The sequence below is a fragment of the Strix aluco genome, chromosome 4 (assembly GCF_031877795.1).
Source record: "Strix aluco isolate bStrAlu1 chromosome 4, bStrAlu1.hap1, whole genome shotgun sequence".
Lineage (NCBI taxonomy): Eukaryota > Metazoa > Chordata > Aves > Strigiformes > Strigidae > Strix > Strix aluco.
The window spans coordinates 91,580,776-91,600,910 of record NC_133934.1 but is presented as its reverse complement, the minus strand read 5'-3'; the positions used below and the strand labels follow the sequence as shown (position 1 = coordinate 91,600,910).

At 41.5% G+C, this 20,135-nt stretch overlaps 1 protein-coding gene across 3 annotated transcripts in view; it reads right to left on the bottom strand.

Annotated features, from left to right (window-relative positions):
• Positions 1-20,135, bottom strand: part of MIDEAS (mitotic deacetylase associated SANT domain protein) — a 57,427-nt gene that overhangs the window by 10,127 nt on the left and 27,165 nt on the right. For all 3 annotated transcript variants that reach the window (XM_074824240.1, XM_074824242.1, XM_074824241.1), the window contains exons 2-8: positions 15,206-16,898; positions 9,353-9,673; positions 8,459-8,804; positions 7,937-8,003; positions 3,058-3,200; positions 2,100-2,203; positions 655-730 (exon numbers count right to left, since the gene is read on the bottom strand). In XM_074824240.1, coding sequence (XP_074680341.1) covers positions 655-730; positions 2,100-2,203; positions 3,058-3,200; positions 7,937-8,003; positions 8,459-8,804; positions 9,353-9,673; positions 15,206-16,663 — 2,515 coding nt within the window. In that variant the 5' untranslated portion in view covers positions 16,664-16,898. The remainder of the gene's footprint in view (positions 1-654; positions 731-2,099; positions 2,204-3,057; positions 3,201-7,936; positions 8,004-8,458; positions 8,805-9,352; positions 9,674-15,205; positions 16,899-20,135) is intronic.

The following is a 20,135-nucleotide window of genomic DNA, read 5'->3' as shown; positions in this document are numbered from 1 at the left end:
TACAGCAGGAGTATATAATAATGAAGAAATGTAATTTCTATGCTTTGTGGCACCAGCTATTATATGTCTCTACCACCATACATCAGGCCTTTCAGGTGGCTAGGGTTACTCTAGATCACTGAAGCTAGTGTCACATGGCTGACTTTTTTAATTAGGTACAAGACTAAAAAGGCAGTTTACAGCATTTAAATTTTGCAGAAACTTTGACAGACATCAATAGTTGGCTGAGCTTTCTTCAGCAAGCTTGAAAACTCTTCCCATAAAACCCCCTCTTAACTCCACCCTGGAAATTCAGAGCAGAGAAGCTGTGGTTCTGAGGTTACCACAGCCTTTCTTGTACATACTAGCTATCTTCTTGCATTCTCTGTGCTTTAGTGTAAGGGATCACATGCTCTTTTCCCCATAAAGGAAATCAGAATGCACACACATACGCAAATACACACATGCACATGTTCTAAGACATGCAGTGTTTCTCACATTATGAGCATCATAATTTGCACAGGCAAAATTCCTGGCAAGCCATCATTTCATTTACCACAGAGAAGAGTGGTCTTTTAATCCTATTGTAATGTTAGAATTCCCCAGAAGAGCAGAAAAGGATAAAAAAATCCTTTATAATTGACAGGCAGCACGGAGTTATTCTGGTTAACAAACCTGTGTAGTGATAATCTGCCAAAGGGTGGGTAGGCAATCGTACTGGCCTCTTCAATAGCAGGTTGGTCAAAGCTCCCTAAGATAAGCACAAATAAAAGTAATTTAATTTTGGGGTATTTGAAACAAAGAACAGGCAATTGTGAATCCTCTCCTTTCTGGCAAGCTAAATGAAAAGAACCATAGCACAGTTTAACATTTGGGACAACTTTAAAAATCACATTCCTATCTGCTGAGTCTTAGGTACCACAGGCAAGTGGTAAGCTCTCAGCACCTCTTCATGTCTCTGCGAATTGACACTTTCTAACACAAGCACTGTGGCATTGGAAGAGGGTTAATTCCATACACAGAGAGCATGCAGCAGTTTCCTCTCATTTTCTGAAGGCCTAAGTTACGTACTCACATCCAAAAATGCTGCCCAAAATTATGTCTGTCTTAAACATTTGAGTCATTGAGATCTTATCTCAATTAACTAAGCAATATTTCAAAATAAAACAGAACAGTCATGTGATTGAAAGATTCCACACAAAAAATCCCTTTCAAGCTGCTTTTTACTTTGAATTTAAACTGGAAGTGCTTTCAAAATTAGCAGGAAGGAGAAAATGGACCCATGCTTCCATCAGCAGTTTAAACCACCAGTGAGCTCTTACTGCCAGGAGCAGACCTGCTCCTCCCTAATGCCAGCAACAGCATTCACAATGGTGGGCTGGTTCTGGGAACTTATATCTAGCAGAAACCTAACACATACACACAAAAGTTACCTTTTATTTGTTCTCTTCTCCAATGCAGGTCAATACAGTGTCACAAGTGTCAGTGCTAGCACACTACAGGGGATGGGAAACAAGCAGCCAGGCAAAAATGTGGAATACTCCTGACCACAGGTCTGAGTTATGCCAGGTTAAATCGATCATAGAACTATAAAAGGATGACAACCCTGTGCTGTATGCTACGCTCTGCTCTTTGATATTACCTCCCAGGGGTGTCAAAGGGCATTTATGAAAGTGTGTCATGTCTTACAATACTGACAGGAAGTTAGCAGCACAGCTGTTCTATAGACAGGCACAGAGAAGTTAAATAGATCCGCCAAAAGTAAGTGGAGCAAGACACTGCACTTGATATCTCAGCTTCAGCCCCAGCCCCTTATTTTTCCTTCCAACATGGTCATCTTCCCAGTAAGATTCATTTAACAGTCTCAGCTCACTCACCTGGTAGACTGTCAGTTTGTCTGCTAAAAAGCCAAACACACTGAAGTTGGAAATATGCAAGATAGTGAGTGAACAAGGCACTGTATGTCAGGCAGAACCCAATTTTCAGACATCCAAGGGACACTAAATAGTGGGAGCCAGATGCACAAGGAGTTTGCAAGACTCTCCTCTCAGGAATGACAGGTTACCTGGCCTTCATTAACATCTTTGACCACATCAAGGTGAAAAGCTCGGAAGACTCACCAGAATGCTTCCCTTTGCTTCATGCAAGAAATGCAGTGCCAGCTCCTGGTTGGTTCCAGCCCCAGGAAAAATGCTTGAACAGGCAGCAGCTAGAAGATTTTCCACTATTTCCACAGAGGTACCAAACAAATTCAGATAAGAAGATTAAAATGGAGTTTTCTACAGGATTTGCATCATTAATTATGTCTAGCCCTCTTTTGAAGCAGGGCTAGACCTAACAAAGTAAAACTCTCAGAGAAGTTGAATGTCCTTGAAAATTTATCTGGGTTAAATTTGGACACAGGAACTCATTAGGTCATGCGGCATTACTCTGCATGCAGCACTATTTACACATAGAGTTTCTTATCTCCTCCCTCCTATAAGGTCTTCCCATCTCCCTTCACCTCAGAGGTTTCCCGAATCCCCCCTTTACATTGTGAATTTCCATTTCACAATACCCTTTTTTCTCTCTCATCAGAAAGACTTCTTCCAAGCCTCCACACTTCCTCTTCGCTTCAGGATTTATACATGCCACAACCCATGGGGAGCCGTCTGCTGATGGTGCACAAGTCTGCTACTAGCTGCCACAACTCTGGCTTCCTCATCCTGACTTCTGTCTACAACTTGCTTTTTTTAAAACACTATTATGTCTAGAACATCCCTTGAAAATGCAGAAGTTAAGTGCATGTGGTGTTCAAATGTTAACAAAGACAAGGAAGCTTCACTGAGCAAAAGGCTGCTTTTTGCCTGACCAGTAACAAATGGTCCCATTTTATCTCAATTAAAAAACCAATCCTATCAATTTCTCCCCTGCCATACACAACCTGATAAACAAGTTTTACTCCTAAGACTGTTTTCAAGACCACTCGAACATGTCACCTGACTGGCAGCTCTGAGAGATTTTAAATTATGCCTACAGTAGATATGTGGTTACCCCTACAACAACTGTGACAATTCAGTCCTGTTTCCACATTCTTACCATTCTCTTGGGTGACTTTGTTGGTTTCCAGGTCGCCCCACGGCTGCCACACCAGCTCTGCTTTATGTTCATCAACTGCTGCCAGAGATCTGTCTTGGAGTGATGGTATTTCTGCTTGAAAGCGAGTTCCTACATTTATTCGCCTGCAGAAAAGGTAAAAACTAATGGTCAGGCCCCCTTTACAATACCCAGAAAGTCTCCATCTCTGCTAGAAGCACTAATTATGAAGACACTGAAACGCAGCAGGCTCTTGCATATAACATGAACAGCTTTCAGGTGTTGTAGGTTACATTAATAAGTATGACTCAGAGGTGAGAGGTTTTACATCCATTACCAGTTTTCATTGTCTTATCAACAATGCTTGACACTGTATTTAAATTGGGATCCCCCAATAACTGCTCAAAAATAGTTATTAGTATTCAATAACAACCCCTTTTTGAGAGGCTGTCATGCAGACTTCTCCTATGGCAAGCTTGCTCCTTGTGCATAAGATAGGTGAGCCTGTTTTAGTATTAACTTTGTGCCAGCCATAATTACAGAATCATAGCATCATTTAGTTTGAAAGGGACTTCTGGACACTATCTGGTCCAACCCATTCAGAGCGGGATCAATCTCAAAGTTTAGGCCCCTATGACCTTGACACAAGCTAGTATCTTCTAGAAACTATTTTTAACAACTGAAACCAAAAATATAAACCAATAAAAGCTCTATTTCTCATTCTGTATCAAAACCAAATCCCATTCTTTTAGCAACAGTCTCATACTTTTAGATTCTGAATTAGCGGGCAGATTTTTCACAACATGCAATCCACAGAGCACTACACTTGCTTTAAACCAAGTGACCATCCACAGAGATTCTTCTCTCTACTAGCAAACATGATTTTGTGCACAGAGATAGGTAGGAACCACCATCAAAAGACTGCTCTACCAGACTTGGAGGTCTGGAGGTCTACACCAATAGCACAGCAAACAGCGAGAGCATGGATGTCCTTTGTCATTGCTCTACATCTCTTACTCAGTGGCAAAATACGCAGAGACAGCAGTAGCTACACAAACTCAGTGTAAAATAAGTCCAAGGACAACTTTCTAAGTAATATAGCAACCATGCATGTAATTCAGAGGTCCAGAAGAGAGAGCAAAAGAAATGTCCAAGCTAAGCTAACAAAAAGACCCTTCAGAACCCCAAGATATCAGAAAGCCAAGACATCTGAAAGCAGCTGTTGCTCAGACCAGTTAGAACATAATGAAATCTATTCTGAAATAAGATATCTATGCTTAATGCAAAAATGTTCCTCTTTTAGATGTCAGTCAACTAGCACCATACTGGTAGGTCCTGAAATAGTAAAGGATGGAGAAATTAGTACTTTTTTTTGAGAGAGAGAGAGAGTAGACCAGGCAGTGCCCACAATATAGTTAAACTCTGGAGTTCCTTCATTAGAAAAAAGGTAAAACTCCCCACCCAAGACAAAGTTTGCTATAGTTCTCAAGTCTCAGCTTGGTTCTCCCCCAGCATGAGGGGAAACACAACTACCAGAGAAAAAGCATGATCTAGCACAATAAAGAATAGTAACAAAAAAATCTGAGAATTGCCAGCCTCCAGACGCTTCTGGTCCTCTGCTGCTCTGAAATGACACACACTTGTCTATTATGAAAGCAAGAGTCTGGAAAAGGTGTGGGGAGGCCTTGAAACAACACAACATAACCCATATAAAAACCCAGAGAGATACTAGCAAATGTTCCAATAGGATAGTTTGAAGTCCTAGAAGACCGTGGTATCAAAGGGAAGGAAGAGGGTATCGTTTTCTGTTATGTAAGGGGAAGAAGGAAACATCTTCATTCCCCTTCTGCCCAATACATCGCTTTGGTATTGTCAGTAAGCATCCGCATTGTGAGATGTCATGAGCTGGAAAAGACTCTATCAAAACAAATGGCTGACTTCTAACACACTTAAAGAGAGATTTTTACAAACTATTTCTTTTGCATCTATAGCAGATTTTCAGTGGTTTACAGTTTTGGTTTTCAGTGTTTTACAGGTACAGAAGTCTATTAAAACTAGAACGCTACATAGTTTTTCATTTTTGCTTCACCTGTCTTGATCATTTCGGACAGATACAGCACAATCCAGATCCAAAAAAAAAAAAGCAAGAGATTTCATGCAAGACTGAGAAGACCTTGCTAAAAAGCAAAGCAAGACAAACACTGATAAGTCCTCCTTTCAGCACACTGTGATGGACTGCAGAATGACGTTAATGTGGAGTCTTCTGCTCACTGTGATTAGTCTCACTTATTGTTTCAGTATGCAGTTTCACAGGGGAGGAAAGGGTTACGGTTTATGATCCACCCTAGAAGAGAGGACTGCTGGAAACTGACACTTTGCTGTCAACTGGAAACGGATAAAAAGGCTGTTACTGCATTGAGAAATTTGGGGGATTTTGTGTTCCAAGACATAGACGACTCTGACCTCACCTACGAGAGGGAGAGGCGCAACTGGAAAAGCTGGAGGGAAAGAATGTGTGCCTTCTTAAAAGGCTATCAGAAGTTACTTTTAATCTTGAAACTAAACTTAGAATATGGTATCCCTGGGCTAGAAAAGCCTAAGAATTAGACCTTGTACCTGCAATGCTCAAATAAAACCAGACTTCTACTGCAAGAGTTGACCTGAGTAACCTGATCTAATTTGGTCTGCCCTGAGCTGGGGCTTGGCCCAGAAGCAGCCTAGATTTCAGTACAGCAAAAGAGCTTGTCTGTGAGCACCAATAGTGCTCCTGGGACATCCCAGTATAAGCTGAGCCTGGTAACATCCAGAACTGAGGCTGTGAATTGGGAAGGCAATTCTCAGCTGATGCACCACAGCTATATTTAAGGCTGGCTAGCTGAGGGGTGACTTTAAGACTTTGAAGCAACTGAACTGCAAAACCGGTAGGACACAAAGATCTGTTGACACCAGCTGCCTATTGTACTACTTCACGAATAGAAGAATTAAGTTTCATTATCGCATTTCCTATTCTAAATCTCTGCAATGAAATGACCTTTTGAGAAGCATTAGCAGAAGGTCTGGCAAAGCACAAGCAATTAAGAACACAGTATCAGGTAATCACAAGTTCTGACAGAATCAAGACTACAAATTAAATTAAACATTTTTTTCTTAAAAAAAAAAAAAAGTACTTCCTGCCATGTTTCCTTTATAGAAGATACGTTTACATAACTGACCACAGCAGTGCTGCACAAACTAGCTTTAGAGCAGCAAACTGATTACTTTGACAACACAATGACCCCAGTTTGTTAATTTATCTTGGTTAAAAGTTAAAGCCAGATACCTACGTAAGCATCTGTTCAGTAAGACTTAAAATGACAGTAGGACAACTCTTTACACCTAACTCCTTTTGGCCACAGGAAATGAACTTGCATTACTAAGTTACGATAGTTTGAAATTTCCATCAACAGATCTGAAAATTTTCACATATGACTAAAACTGCAGCTAACTTTATGTCATTAGCTTCAGCAATTTAAACCAACAGACACAACAGCCAAAGACAACTGCACCATAAGATCAAAGATCAAGACCTGGAGAGAGAACAAAAAAATATCTGTTCAAGAAGAGGTTCCCCAGGATTAGTGTGAAATGAACCAACAACAAAAAGATTAATTAAGCCATTTTTAAAACAGATTTAAACAACACCAAATGTGCTTATTTCCATGAATGGGCTCAGCCTGGAAGGGATTTGCAAAGGTGACAAGAATAATCTGGGTTCATTCACAATTGCAACATTTGCTCAGGACAGCCTGCTGCCAAAAGTGCAGAAAACTCAGCTTCAAACAGGAAGGCAGAATGGAAAAATGGCAAGAAAAAAATAAATTGACAGCAAATGCTCCAGCCAATTTTTAAAATACAAGCCATTTTGGAAGAAAAAGAAACCTGGTATTCACTTGGGAAGAGTTTGAGTTAAATATCTCAAATGTTACAGGATACGCTGCAGAGTTAGAGCAGAGATTCCTGACTGCACAGAGTCAGCAATGCAGTGCCATGTGGGTGTTTTTATGCCATATGGGTGTTTCCATGCCATGCACCTCCATGTTTAGATTTCGCAAGAGTTCATTAACCTAGGTATAATAATGAATCAGAACTACCTCACTGTAGTTCTACAGCACTGAACTGGAGCTGATTAATACTCCCAGAGGATTTGCAAGGGCTTTTTTTTGCTACTCTGCTCAGGTTTAGCAGGACTGGCACCAAGCCTAAGCTCCTGACTCCAGCTTCAGTATCTCCAAACTGTGTTCCCTAGCGCTGCTGGGTCCACATATGTCTGAGCTTTCCCAGCACACAGCCAGCTAAAAAGACTAATGAGGCTTATTAGCTCAGGCCACACACACTGTGTGCAACTGGCTATAGTGCTTTCAGACTGAGCCAGCCCAGGAGGGAGCAAAGTCATGTTCACAGTTGTGCTACGGCTAATGCACACCGCATGGATGACCTGCAGTCTGGCCAGTCCATGTGAGAACTAACTACATTTTCCCATACTATGTTTTGGCCTTCCTCTAAAGAAGCATTATTTCCCCACTCTAAACCAAACATACAGCATACAAAGAAGGGTTTGTATGCAACAAAACAGGACAGATTCACCTTTAGCTAACCAGCAGTATTTCAGCCCAGAGACAGATAGCAGTAATACAAAGCAGTTAACATCACCAGAATTACAAGGTGCGTTTGCCCAAACATTATTTATCACATTCAATAAAGACAATTTATATTTTGAGTCACCAGTAGGAATACCTTTTATGTTTCTAAGAGATACATCAACTGTAGAGGGAACAGCTTGGAGGTTTAGGAGGAAGAAAGGAAGCGTGTTTACTACCAGGCTGAGAATATTCTGGGTACTTACGGTTCAATGCTGACCGGGGTGGCTTCCCCCACTACTGTAAGAACAGGAGGGGTAACTTCCGAACTATCTGCAAGGAAAAGAACGAACTGCTCAGACAGCTTATCTTCACTTGAGATATTTTCTTCACACAGCTTGTAAATCTAATCAGATCTCTCCATCTCTCAAAAAAGGTACCCATACGCTAAAGGAGTTTAAGATGACCAAGAACTAACCTTCCAGTCACCATCTACGACTTAGTAATAACTATTTACTCTCCCCTCAGTTCAAGATAATGACAATCCATTCTAGAGGAACTGAGTTCCATTCCTAAGAACGTCAGTAGGGGGTGTTGCAGATTACTTGTGAATCCATCTTAACATGCATGCCCAGTTGGAAGCAGCATTGCATTTCCTCCATCCTAGCTCCCCAGGCAAAGTCCCGGTTCCACATAACCACACCTCCCAAAGTCATGATCTTCCTCCTATTACTCCACAGATCCTAATCATAAATTAGCCAAGAAAGCAAGGATAAAGTGGAACTTACTTGATCTAAGCAGAGTTCTGTGAGCACTTTTAGGAGTCATTGGAGGTGGAACCGAATGACCACTTGAAGAGAGGATAGCATTAAAATATAGCCCAGATCCTTCTCTCACTGGACTAAGAATTGGTGGAGGAGTGTAAGGAGGTAGCTCAAAGTTCCTATCTGAAGGATGATCTGCCAGACGGACAGGTGACCGTAAGTGGCTCTGATACGGAGTAATGTTAGAATAAACAGGTGGTGCAATAAAGGTGCCAGCTTTTGGTGGTATGAAAAGTGGCTCAGGTCTTGGTCGCTGCTTTGGTTTCCGGGCAAAGCCCTCTGCTTCATCCTTTGGAACAGCATCTTCATGCTATCAGAAAAAAAATTACATACTTAATTTCATTTTAAAAGCTCACGTCATTTGAAAAACTTCAGTGAGATGACAACATTCTTTCATGGCAGCTCAAAATCTGGATAGGGCAGTTGGAGGGTGTCTCAACAATCAGCACAAAGGGAAGAAAAGGAAGAAGAAGATGGGTAATGGAATGGACACAGGAACTATTAGGTAGCAACACTAGCTCTGAGTGCTTATGAAGTTATATTTTACAATAACTACATGTATGTCTGGTCCAGTCTTTGCTTACAAAGATAATGACCTCGTGGTAGCTTTAAAAGAGGACATAAAAGTATAGCAGAACCCTGGTACAGATACAGGGTGACACCAAAGAGTGGTAAGAGAAGACAAGATAATAATACTGTCTTAGATGGTCAAGCATTCAAATACAGAGAGGCCTCCTTAGATGCCCACCACTCTCTGCCTTGAGATCAAAGTACTTTAATAGAAAAGCATATGGATAAAAACTACATAATTAAATCTAACAGATTTGGCTCATCTTTGGTTTCTTGGTCTATCCGTACCTGATTTGAGGTTTCCACGTTAGTATTACGATTAGATCGCCTCCGAGTGACTATCACAGAAGGCTTGCGTTCACAAGGAGATCGATCATTTGTTTGGCCTTTCTGGAGCTTTCCATCTTCAGACTTTTCCTTTCCAAGGCTCTGGAAGTCAATTTTCCTCACTGGCACAGACACAGGAATGATAAGAGGCACAAGACTGTTATCCTCCCGGGCTCTTTTGGGAGCTGGTGGAGAACTGGCGAATTCCACAACAGTTTTTGCAGCTGTAGGTCCTGGAGCTGTTATCAGCACACTCTTCTTCTCTTCTGAAGTATCCAGTTCCTGAGAAGAAAAATAGATTCCTTAGAAGTTCTGTAGTACTTAACATAATAAATGATATCTCACTTTCAGTGCCTATCAAGTTTCTCAATGCAGTTTGCAAGCTGAAATGGATTTGGAAAAATGTTACTGGAAGAAAAAGAACACTTCAAAAAAGTGTTACCAAAATTTCTTAGAATTACTTGAGTATTGCCTGAAGTCGCAACTCCTAGAATATTTGTATACGTTGTTCTTAAGTATCATTTCACTACCTGTAGTCTGACATTGTATTTTCCAGATGAATTTGTGCCCTGCCATATAACTTCCAACAAAGGTTCTTCAGTCTCAGTAATGATCATAAGCTGCAGGTTATTAATTTCAAATATTGGACTTCTGTTCCAGGAAAGACTGAACCATGATAATCTTAATTAAATCTCTCATACAAAAAACAGAGATAGCTTTTCACTGCATTTTTTCCAATTTACATGACAGAAGCAACTTTCCTTCTTATAACTGGAGTCTTTGAGGATGTAAAAGTTAGGAGGCTTGAGCCTGAAGGACTGTTTCTCAGCAGAATCAACATGGCGTTAACTGCAAACCAGCACTTTTTTCATTGGTATTACAGCTTCCATGTCTCTGCTTTCTTTCACTCATGGAAACGCTAGAAAATTGAGCTCCAAGGAGATGGGAATGGAGGATGAATTACTGAATAAACACATGGATACTATAACACCAGATGACTTCGGTACTGTTAGATCAGTGATTTCTAGTCCTTCAACTGACTATCCACGTGTTCATTCCACTCTCAATTCAAAAGTAGCTGCTAGCTCACTTAAGAACGAGATGTTAAAGTACAACTTTTAAAAGCATCTCTCTCTCTTCAGGGATGCAAAAGGCCTTCTTGAGCTCTGATGAAGTGCAATCTAGAAGCTGTAGAAGATGCTCCTTTTGGTGTTTCAGAACTTCTAACTTAGAGCTCTGTTTGGAAAGCCTTTGGATAGGATGAGGTATGCAAGCTCATCCTCTGTCAGAGCCACAATCTACTGAGGTATCTACCCAACAGCTGTGTTTTGTAGGTGGAAACTAAGGTACATTATCTCTTAATGATGACAAGAGGTCTCCAACCCAGACTTCTAAAATTTTGCAGAGGTTTACTGAAGTCCTCAAAAAGAATCTATTGTGTGCTGTTAAGAATACCTAATCCTGATTAAAAGCTGGCATAAGCAGGATTCAGACACACCCCCCCCCCAGTCATTTCACTGGTCATAGATCAAGAAAGGCAGCTTCACTGATAAGCGAGAGAACATGCTTCAGATGGCCCATGAAGAGTCAAACCATGATAGCTAGAAGGACACTAGTCTGAAGTCTCACTTTGATACTATATTGAGAGAAGTGCAACTGTATTGTCACAAGATGGATCAGTCAGAGCCTCCAAATGAGAGTCCTGGTGATTTTTGTTGCTTTTAAGAGCAAACAGGTCCACTCTGAAACACTAAGCCTTCAAAAAAAGCCAGGTGCCAAGGTTGGGCAAATCAATCATATCAAGATTTAGGACTGCCTCCCTTCAAGATCTTTTATTAGAGTAAGGCTAAGTGTGCTCAGAAAAGTTTATCCCGTAAGTGACACCGCAATTTAGAAGTCTGACTGCTTCTTCACAGAGATGGGAGATACCTACCCCCACCAGGCAGTGACGATACACATATCTGAAAAGTCACAATTGGCATCAACTGCCCCAGATTGCACTGCAGGAGGAATTAATGAGCTCTGAGGACCTCCCTTCACTCCAGGCTGGTGATATGCATCTGTACTTTCCCAGGAGACTACCAATTTTGGCTTTGGAGGGCATTCATCATGCTGACAGATATGTCACCAGGGACCACTACCTCTAGATAGTAAGGGTCTCTTGTAAATTTTTGTAGCCTCCCTCCACTACTTCAGGAAACAGAGACTTACAAGCATGCCTTTTTAAACATATAAAAATGTAATCTACTGAAAACAAATGCCAACTTCCACTAGTCCTGCCCATACCTGAAGCAGCAGCTCACATACAGCTTCATACTGCTATATGTGGGCCTTCATTCATCTGGGAAATTTATGCTGTTATCACCTTATTACTGAAGCCTAGTTAAACATCTGGGATAGCTCTGGGGTCTTCTGGCAGTGAGATCCACAGCTGATAGTTTTATACTAGAGCAGTATATTCATACTACATTCTTTAGACAGCTGCCAAGAAAAGTCTTGGTTTTAATCAGATTACTTTTTTTTCCTCCTGATGTAGCTGTTACTAGTGCAAGCACCCTAGCATACTTTCTGAGTACCTGAGAGAATAATGACAATCAAACAAGTAATGACAATATGAATATGTGAACGAGCACCAATTCTGACCAATCTAAAAACCTCAGATACTTCCTGTGTGCTACACAGATCTCTGTAGGTGAAGAGAGATGAACCAGCTTCCTGACTACAAGGAGGAAATCATGGCAGCCAGTCACACAAAAGATGTCACATTTCTTTGGCTGTATGATTGGTTAACCATGCTCCTTTTATTTTCAAGGTTGTGAGGTAACCAGCAAAGGACTCTCTTCCTTGATGATGGGAGAGATGACTCCTTTGAGAGAAGAGGAAGAAGGAGAGCTGAATAGTAGCAGAGATAGAGAGAAGGCACCACTGGGAACTTAATATAAATGGTTGAGACATCCTTAAAGATGCTCTGGTCTACACCAGAGCTTTTCTGGTCATGAAAGATCACACATACTTCGGATTTACTAAGAGGGGGCATGACTGATTTTGGAATTAAGCTATTTGTTTCAAATCCCTAAATAATTTCTCAACTGTTTGATAATGGTCAGAGGTAAGCAGAAAGGAGTCATTTTTGTAGAACTACTATGGGATTTTCAGCTATCTCAGCACCTCTGTTGCAAAATTTGGATCAGGAAGGCTGCTGGATAACTCCAGCAAGTGCAACTTGTTGCACTTCAGTTTAGACTCTTGTATAAATATCGAGGGATGAACTAGTGATCTAGGGTCCTCCAGGATACCCACAGAAACCCATCAGTCATTCTGGCATCAATCCTGTCTATCCCTCAAGCGGTTTCTAAAAAATTTAGAATTCACAGACAAAACCCAATGGTGATAGCTGGAAGAACTGTTCCAAGGCCACTGCTGTGATCAGACAAGAAACAACACCAGCCTTGTAGAAACATCTGCCTGTACAGCACTTTCTGCCATAATTCTGCACCATCTTGCTAACAGTAAAGGCAGCTTCTCTCCACAGTCAAACTGAAGCTTGTCCATGAAGGAGGCGAGTCCAGACAACTGCAATTCCACAAATAATTTTTTTTTCCCTTTTGTATGTGGCAATTGGTGTCCTGCCCTGTGCCAAGGGAAAGAGGCCAGGTAACTAAAACCTCTGTCTCCCCTCCATAAAGGAATATTTAAATCCAGACACCCTTAAGATGACCATTTCAGATCAGAGTTTTCTGCACTATTAAAGAAAACAAATTACACCGTCTTTTTGCATGTAACAGTTATATGTGAAGTGAAGCCAGAAAACTAAGAGTTGAGAATTTGCTGCAGCCTGTAAGCAGCAATAAGCTTACACCACCTGAAAAAGGCAGGCACAGTATGATGGGCAGCTCTGGTGCAAAGCATCAGTTGTGATGCTACATGTCGACAGACGCTACTGTCCGAATACTGATTTTGCGTAAGGTACACATCTACATTGGAGTGTTCAAACAACTGGTTCAGATTATGAATGTGTCTTCTTTCATCAATGGCCTTCTTACATGCTCTTCACATAACCTCTGCTAGAGAAGGCTTCTAGGTTGTTTATAACAAAGACACTGATAAGAGCAGCAGACCACTCTCCTCCAGTAAACATGTTTCTTTTTCTCCCTCACATGATATCCAGCCACCTTAAAGATGTAAAATCCATCAGACCTCAGTTAAGAATTTTAACATCTTTCAAAACCTCATCCTGGAAGCCTGAAGAGATCTAAACATAAAGAGTTCTTCTGCCTAGTGCCATCATGGAAGCAAACAAGCTGCTTGCATAACTGCAAAGAACAAAAGAGTATCTGTCAAAACACTCCCATGTTCAGTCTTTACATTGTGAATCAAGCTGCAAGTAGACATGCCTTCAAATGGCCAATTTCTTGCTTTGCCTCTCAGGGCCTGTTCCTAGATGCTCTATTGGCTTTTTCTTGCCACTGTGTTGGTGATCAGTCTGCAGTGTGAATTGTAGGCCTTCCTGCAATATAACCATACAAAGGCTGGGAGAGTATGAGCAAATAGCTTAATAACTACTACTAGGTTTCTATCAAATTTGCTTGTTCAACTGGAGTTATGAGCAAAAAGGATTAAAGACAGCATCAGCAGTCACTGGTTGTTGTCTGCTCTGCAAGAAATGGAGTAGACTTTGGATATTTGCCTCATTGTTTATTAGTTCAGTTCTTTCACTCAAATAGCACATCCCTCTAAGGAAGGGATTGGAAAAAACAGTCACAGACAGACTAGGAAAAAAATGATGACGAGAACAAGAGAGGGAATAAAGTTCCCTTCCCTTTGTTGTCTGGCTGGGCAGCAACTCAAGTGGCAAAACTGTACATAGAAGTAGCTTATGCTCTAACACTCACACTTCATCAGCCTCTTGCAACAAAGCTTCCAAAGAAAAGTTATCTTTACTTCTCATGAGAGACACTCAATGAAAGATTAGTCAAACCACAACCGAAAGAAAAGTTCCAAAAAGCTCTCAGAAAAACCCCACCACTTGCCTCCCCTAGGCTAATTAATTTTGAACCCTGTCATCTTGCTGTACGGAATACATACTGTACAGTTCAGACTGATGGGACACCAAAAGGATAAGAGTAGTGAACTACCTAATCAGCCAACACTAAATTTTTTTCCCATCAAGCCCTACAGAAGCTCTACAGGCACACTTTGTCCTCAGGTTACCAATCTACAAATATCCGCTGCAGGTCATTCTCAGAAACAGGATACCGCATCAGACAGACCTTTGTTAGGCCTGGTATAATCTCTTCATGTAAGTGAGGCTTCCTCAGGCTTTTAATATTTGGGAAATATTGAACGTGTAAATTGCATTATGTAGTTTTTAGATAGCAGAATTTAGAAAACACTTCAACTGCTAGAACTGAAAAACTGGCAGGTAAGCAACAGTCTTTTAACGTAAAAGAATGTTAAATTGGTAAAAAGACACAAACTGGACTGCTTATACTTGTCTCTCTAAATTCCTGATCAGCTTGAGGCCTAAGCTGAAAATGTCCACATTTTGAAGCCCTAGGCTAAAACCACATTCAGTATTAGTGAAATAAAACTGCCCTTAGGTGGTTTCACTGCACTAAGAGGTCTCTATTCTCTGACATCTACAAATCACAGCAGCTGAACTTATATGCCACCACTCCAGAGCTGCCCTTGCTGTACTACAATACATCTTGCACCAAGATATCAATCTATCCTGCATATGTAGATAAATTCCTTTCATTTCAGTCCTATTTTGTAGTCTAAAACATGCTATATTGGTTAGGATGTATACCTTACCTTTACATTCTGAAGAGAAGCCAGCTCAACAGCTTTTTGGGCCAAAGTTAGCAAATTGGCTTCTTGAGATACACGCCGTCTCCGTCGTGTACTCTGGATTACACCACCTCGGACACCCTGAAAATCATTAGTTCTCTGAGCGTTTTCTTCAGCTGCTTCTGCCTGTTTCTCCCCATCTCTACCGTTCTGGGCTGTGGCTTGCCTGTCTGTTTCCATCTGGCACAGCTCACTGTTGACTGGGACATCCTTCTGCCCCAGATCCATTCTCTTGGGGTGCGAATAGCTACTTTTGTTGTGGGCCAGTGATTCAGGTGGCTGCTGTAATGGGACCTCTTGCTGATGTGTTTGCCAGTGATGCAGAAATAAATTGCTAGGTTGCTCTTCTGCCTGCTTGGAAGCCAACGCTTCTCCTGCAGATGTCAGCAGAACACCTTCTTTGGACAGTCTCCGTGACCTTCTTGGAAAGGGAATCTGGGTCTGAGGTAGCACAGTCTGTTGGTTCTGCTCTGTTAGAGCCTTGAATAGTTCCTGGTTCCTCTCTGTTTGCTGAAACTGGTGTGCCATCATGTGATGCTGAGGTGCTGCAGCTGCCACATGAGGCTGTGCTATGGAAGTAGTTTGCTGCAGACTGAAGGCTTGTGTGGCAGCCTGTTGCTGCTGCTGCTGTTGAGGATAGAAGTTTTCAAACAGTTGTAGCTGGGGAAGAGCCTGCTGTTTTTGTTGAGCAGTAAATGCTGGACTGGAAGAAGCTGGGGCCTCTTGAAAGACATGTAACAATTCAGGAAGACCCTGCTTCTGGCCTTGGTGACCAAACGCAAGTTGGAAAGGCTGTAATGGCAGACTCTGATTCTGCTGCTGCTGTTTCTGCATCTGATGAAAAGAATTCATTTGAGCTTGCTGTCTAACCAGGGCTTGCTGTTCCAGCTGAGCCTTCTGGGACATCATCTGCTGGACAGCATCTCCATACAAGTCCAGCTGTGACACAAACACTCCTTTCTCTTGACTTCTTTTAAGGGCTTCTGGGTGGCCATAGAAGCCTGGGGCACCAGCATTGGAGTGAGGTCCTTTTGGGTTGCCCCCAAAAACCATACTGTGGTTCCACATCGAAGGTGGAGACTGCCAGTGGCTGTCACCCCTCTCTGGCAACCGGTTTCCCATTAGTGAATTCTGCCATTTGACAGCTGTTACTGTCTGGGGCATCATCATTGATTCTGCCCGATCGTGATTGTAAACAGAGTTCATCAAAGCAACATTGTTGGGGGCACTTGTTAATCCTCCTGCGTGAGAAATCTCCATGGTTTGGGAGACCGGTATATTCCCACCATGACCATAGTACTGTCCTTCCTTAAGCTGCTGCTGCGGTTCTTTTGATGACACAGCTATTTCCTGCTCATTAAAATAGGCAATTCGTTTCCCAGTCCTTTTGCTTGAAGACTTTTGCTGAGCCTGAAGATTCATGGTTCAGTCTGTTCTCCCAGTTGCACACACTGTATTTACAATCCACCCATCCCTGAGGTTGGGGGAGGAAAGGCACGGAAGTCTCTCTTTTCCATTCAGTTTTAGTAATAAAGGGCAGGAAAGAAGTCCAGATGAAAGTACATCCACTTCCTTTTTCTTCGTGTGTTTCTCCCACTTCTTTTCACTCTTATCCTTTGTGGTTCAGAGGTCAGTAGGGTCCAGTTAGCTACAGGTCCTGAAATAGAGAAGCAATTGCAATGAATCATCAACAGACATAACTGGCATATAAACCCTCACGCGATAAGCAACAATGTGTATGTCTGTCCCATTTCCCATGGAAATGAAATCAGGATAGTATGTGTAAGAAATAATAGATCTGACCTGCTAGAAGAATGTAAACCAAAACAGCTTAGTTTTACAAAACAGATACCACACTGTATTTGCATGATGCAAACTCCCAATTGCACACAGACTTCTGACTAATCACTCAAGCTCATCACGAAGGTTTTTCTCTTAAACTCCCTCTCATCTGGCCAATTACTTCTACGTCTTCCTGTAGCCAGTATAATCTGTTTTTAATCTGAACTCAAAAACACAAACCAAAAAACCCCTCATGACTTGCCAGAAGAAAAATAACGTGTCAGGCCACATTTCCCAAGGACATTTAAAACATAAGACATGTACACGAAAGCTGCAGCCAAACACGCAGCAAGATGCTCAAAGTCAGTGTTTTGAAGGAAAGGATCAGGCAGCAGTCCATCATTCACTCCCCCTCCCCCGATCATTACAGTTGCTTTCCAATTAAGAACTGCCCACCAAGGACCCAAGCGCTGAAGACAGGGCCTGCTCAACCTGTTGCCCTCCCAGATGCTTTCTTCAACAGCTGAAAGCAACTGCTCCTGCTCAGGTCACACTCATGGAAAAGTAGTTCAGGCAGATTGTTACAGCTGCTCCTGGACCCCAGCAAGTATCTGTTAGTGTAAAGCTACAAACATAACAGGAGAAAGCCTTTCCGGTACATGCAGTCTGGGACAACTCTACCCTCCTCTTCTACAGAAAAAAGCTATCCACAAAATAAAAAAACCTAGTTTGCAGGATTAAGGTCTATTGTGTTAAGACATATACTAGTATTTCTATTAAGACACCTAAAACCTTTTAAGAAGTTTAGTTTTAAATTTAATTAAATTCTTAAACTACTACTAACACTCAAGTTATTAAGTGTAAGTCTCCATTACTATCTCTTTTCAATATGCACTGTTCCACTTCAAATCACACTGCCAATATATTTCAGAAATATTTAAATAAATTGTTAAATCCTATTGCATCCCTTCTGCTATAAAATCAGGTTTCTCTTGAGTGGAGCAGGTAAGACTAACACATCCCCTCCAACGAAACCTGCAATACATTTATCTCTCTCTTGAAAGAGCTCAAACAAATGAATTCATGACAATCCTTGATTAGGACTAAACTGTGATTTAGCTTTGCTTGTGTTTTGCTTCATTTGTATCTTTATTTCCCCAAGACTCCCTAACTGCTTCCCTAGGCCTCTGTCTTCTAGGTAAGATTAAGATGCTCGTTAGGCTTCCTACGTAAATCACGGATAACCGAGACTCAAGACCTTCAGTGGACACTTGGACTGTTCCTGGAATGTGCAAACTAAGATAGGAGGGACTCAAACAAAACGATACAGAGACCCTGTAATGAGAAGGATGATTTTTGCTGATTGAGGAAGAAGACACCTGGACTTTACTTCACAGCACATGCTCTGGAAAGAAGGTCAACTAGCGATCACCATGAGGAAGACTACTTACTTCTTCCCTCGACCACCAAAGACCCCCAACAGAACTTAGGACACATGCTCAAAGGGGTGTCAACTTATGTAAATGGCTTCCAAGAACTCATTATCATAAGACATCCCTTCCTATAATGAATATGTATGATTTTTAAGTAAACTGATGTCCCTTACTAACTCAGGGGGGCCCTTATGGTGGAGAATCCCCAGGGCGACCCCAGCACTGCTGATAAAGAATACCTGCTTAACAGTAAAAAACTTTACTGTTGAGTTAATTTCTTTGTTTCACTCTCTAAAATGAAAAATATTAAAAACAAAAGCATACAGCACACTGAAGTCCTGTAACGTGAGCTTCCTCTAAACAGATATGGCTACAGTGCAGATTTTAATACTGGGGTTGGGAGCATGAGGAGGAAAAGACAAAAGAGTTTAACTTACGCAACTTCCACCTCAGAGGCCATGCTTGGCTTCAGTGCTACTGGAACCATGGGCCTGTGTTTCAGAGCGAAGTGACTCACTTCCTCAGGCTGTTACATAGCTGTTCCCCCCCACGCTCCCTCCCCCTTTGCCCTGGCTACAAACCATGGACCTCTGCCACCCCGTATCACAGAGTCAGGGCGTTCCTCCCTCCTCTAAGCACAATGTCTCGGCTCATTTTCCAGTCCTCTCTCAACAGGACAAAAATAACCCTTGGAGAAATTATGGACACGTGAGATGGAAAATTCTCTCTAAACTGCAACTGGTACACAAATGAGGATTTAATAAAGTAAGTTTTTCCTATTTCAAAACTTCATTAGGAGTGGAAAAAACATCGTACAGCAGGAAACTGGATCCCTGGTAGCAAAAATGTAGAGGTAGAAAGGTTGCTATATGCCTCTCAGGTGCATTAATGTTATATTCTCTCCTTGCTTTTTGGAGCACTGCTACAAATGTAACAGAGCTAACAGCTAAACCACAATACCTGAGGTAATACTACTAACAGTGGTTTCTGACACTGTCTTATTTTCTGAAATCACGAGCTATTTTTCTCTCCAAACTAGACCGCATTGTAACAGTTTTTCTTCCACTGATGCTTGAGTGCTTTTGTGTTGATCACTCACAAAATTCTGATAAAAAAATGCAAGTTTTTCTGTATATCAGAAGACATTATCATTAGATCAAGTTTAAATCTGCCAGACAACCTTTAGAAGCTCTGCTGTAGATTGTCTACACTTTGAGGAAGAACGCAATGATAACTGCCCAAAAGCCAGCATACGACCTTAAGGGTCCTTGTTTAACCCTTCTAAAAAAAAAAAAAAAAGGAAAAAAACAAGGGGGGGGAAAAAAAAACAAAAACAAACAGCTGATTATGTTCTTAATAGAGATGGCTGAGATTTGCAACTACCACACACACACAAGTATCCAGAGACCTTCAGAAAGAGGGGTCTCCAATTGGTGAGAAAGTGCTGCATTAGCACAGCTCTCCAAACCCTGCACTTGTGTGGACTTTGGCTTTGTTTTTTCCATTACTAGATAAGAAGCCACCAGCATTGCAAATCCTAACTCAGACCAGTTTAGAACTGCACCTATCTAGGAAAGAGATGTAACAAAAGTATTAAGATGCCAAGTTTACCAAAAAGTAAGTTCAGAAATAACCTAAAGGAGGAAGAGGAATACGTACTTGTGTGTTCCATAAAGAGA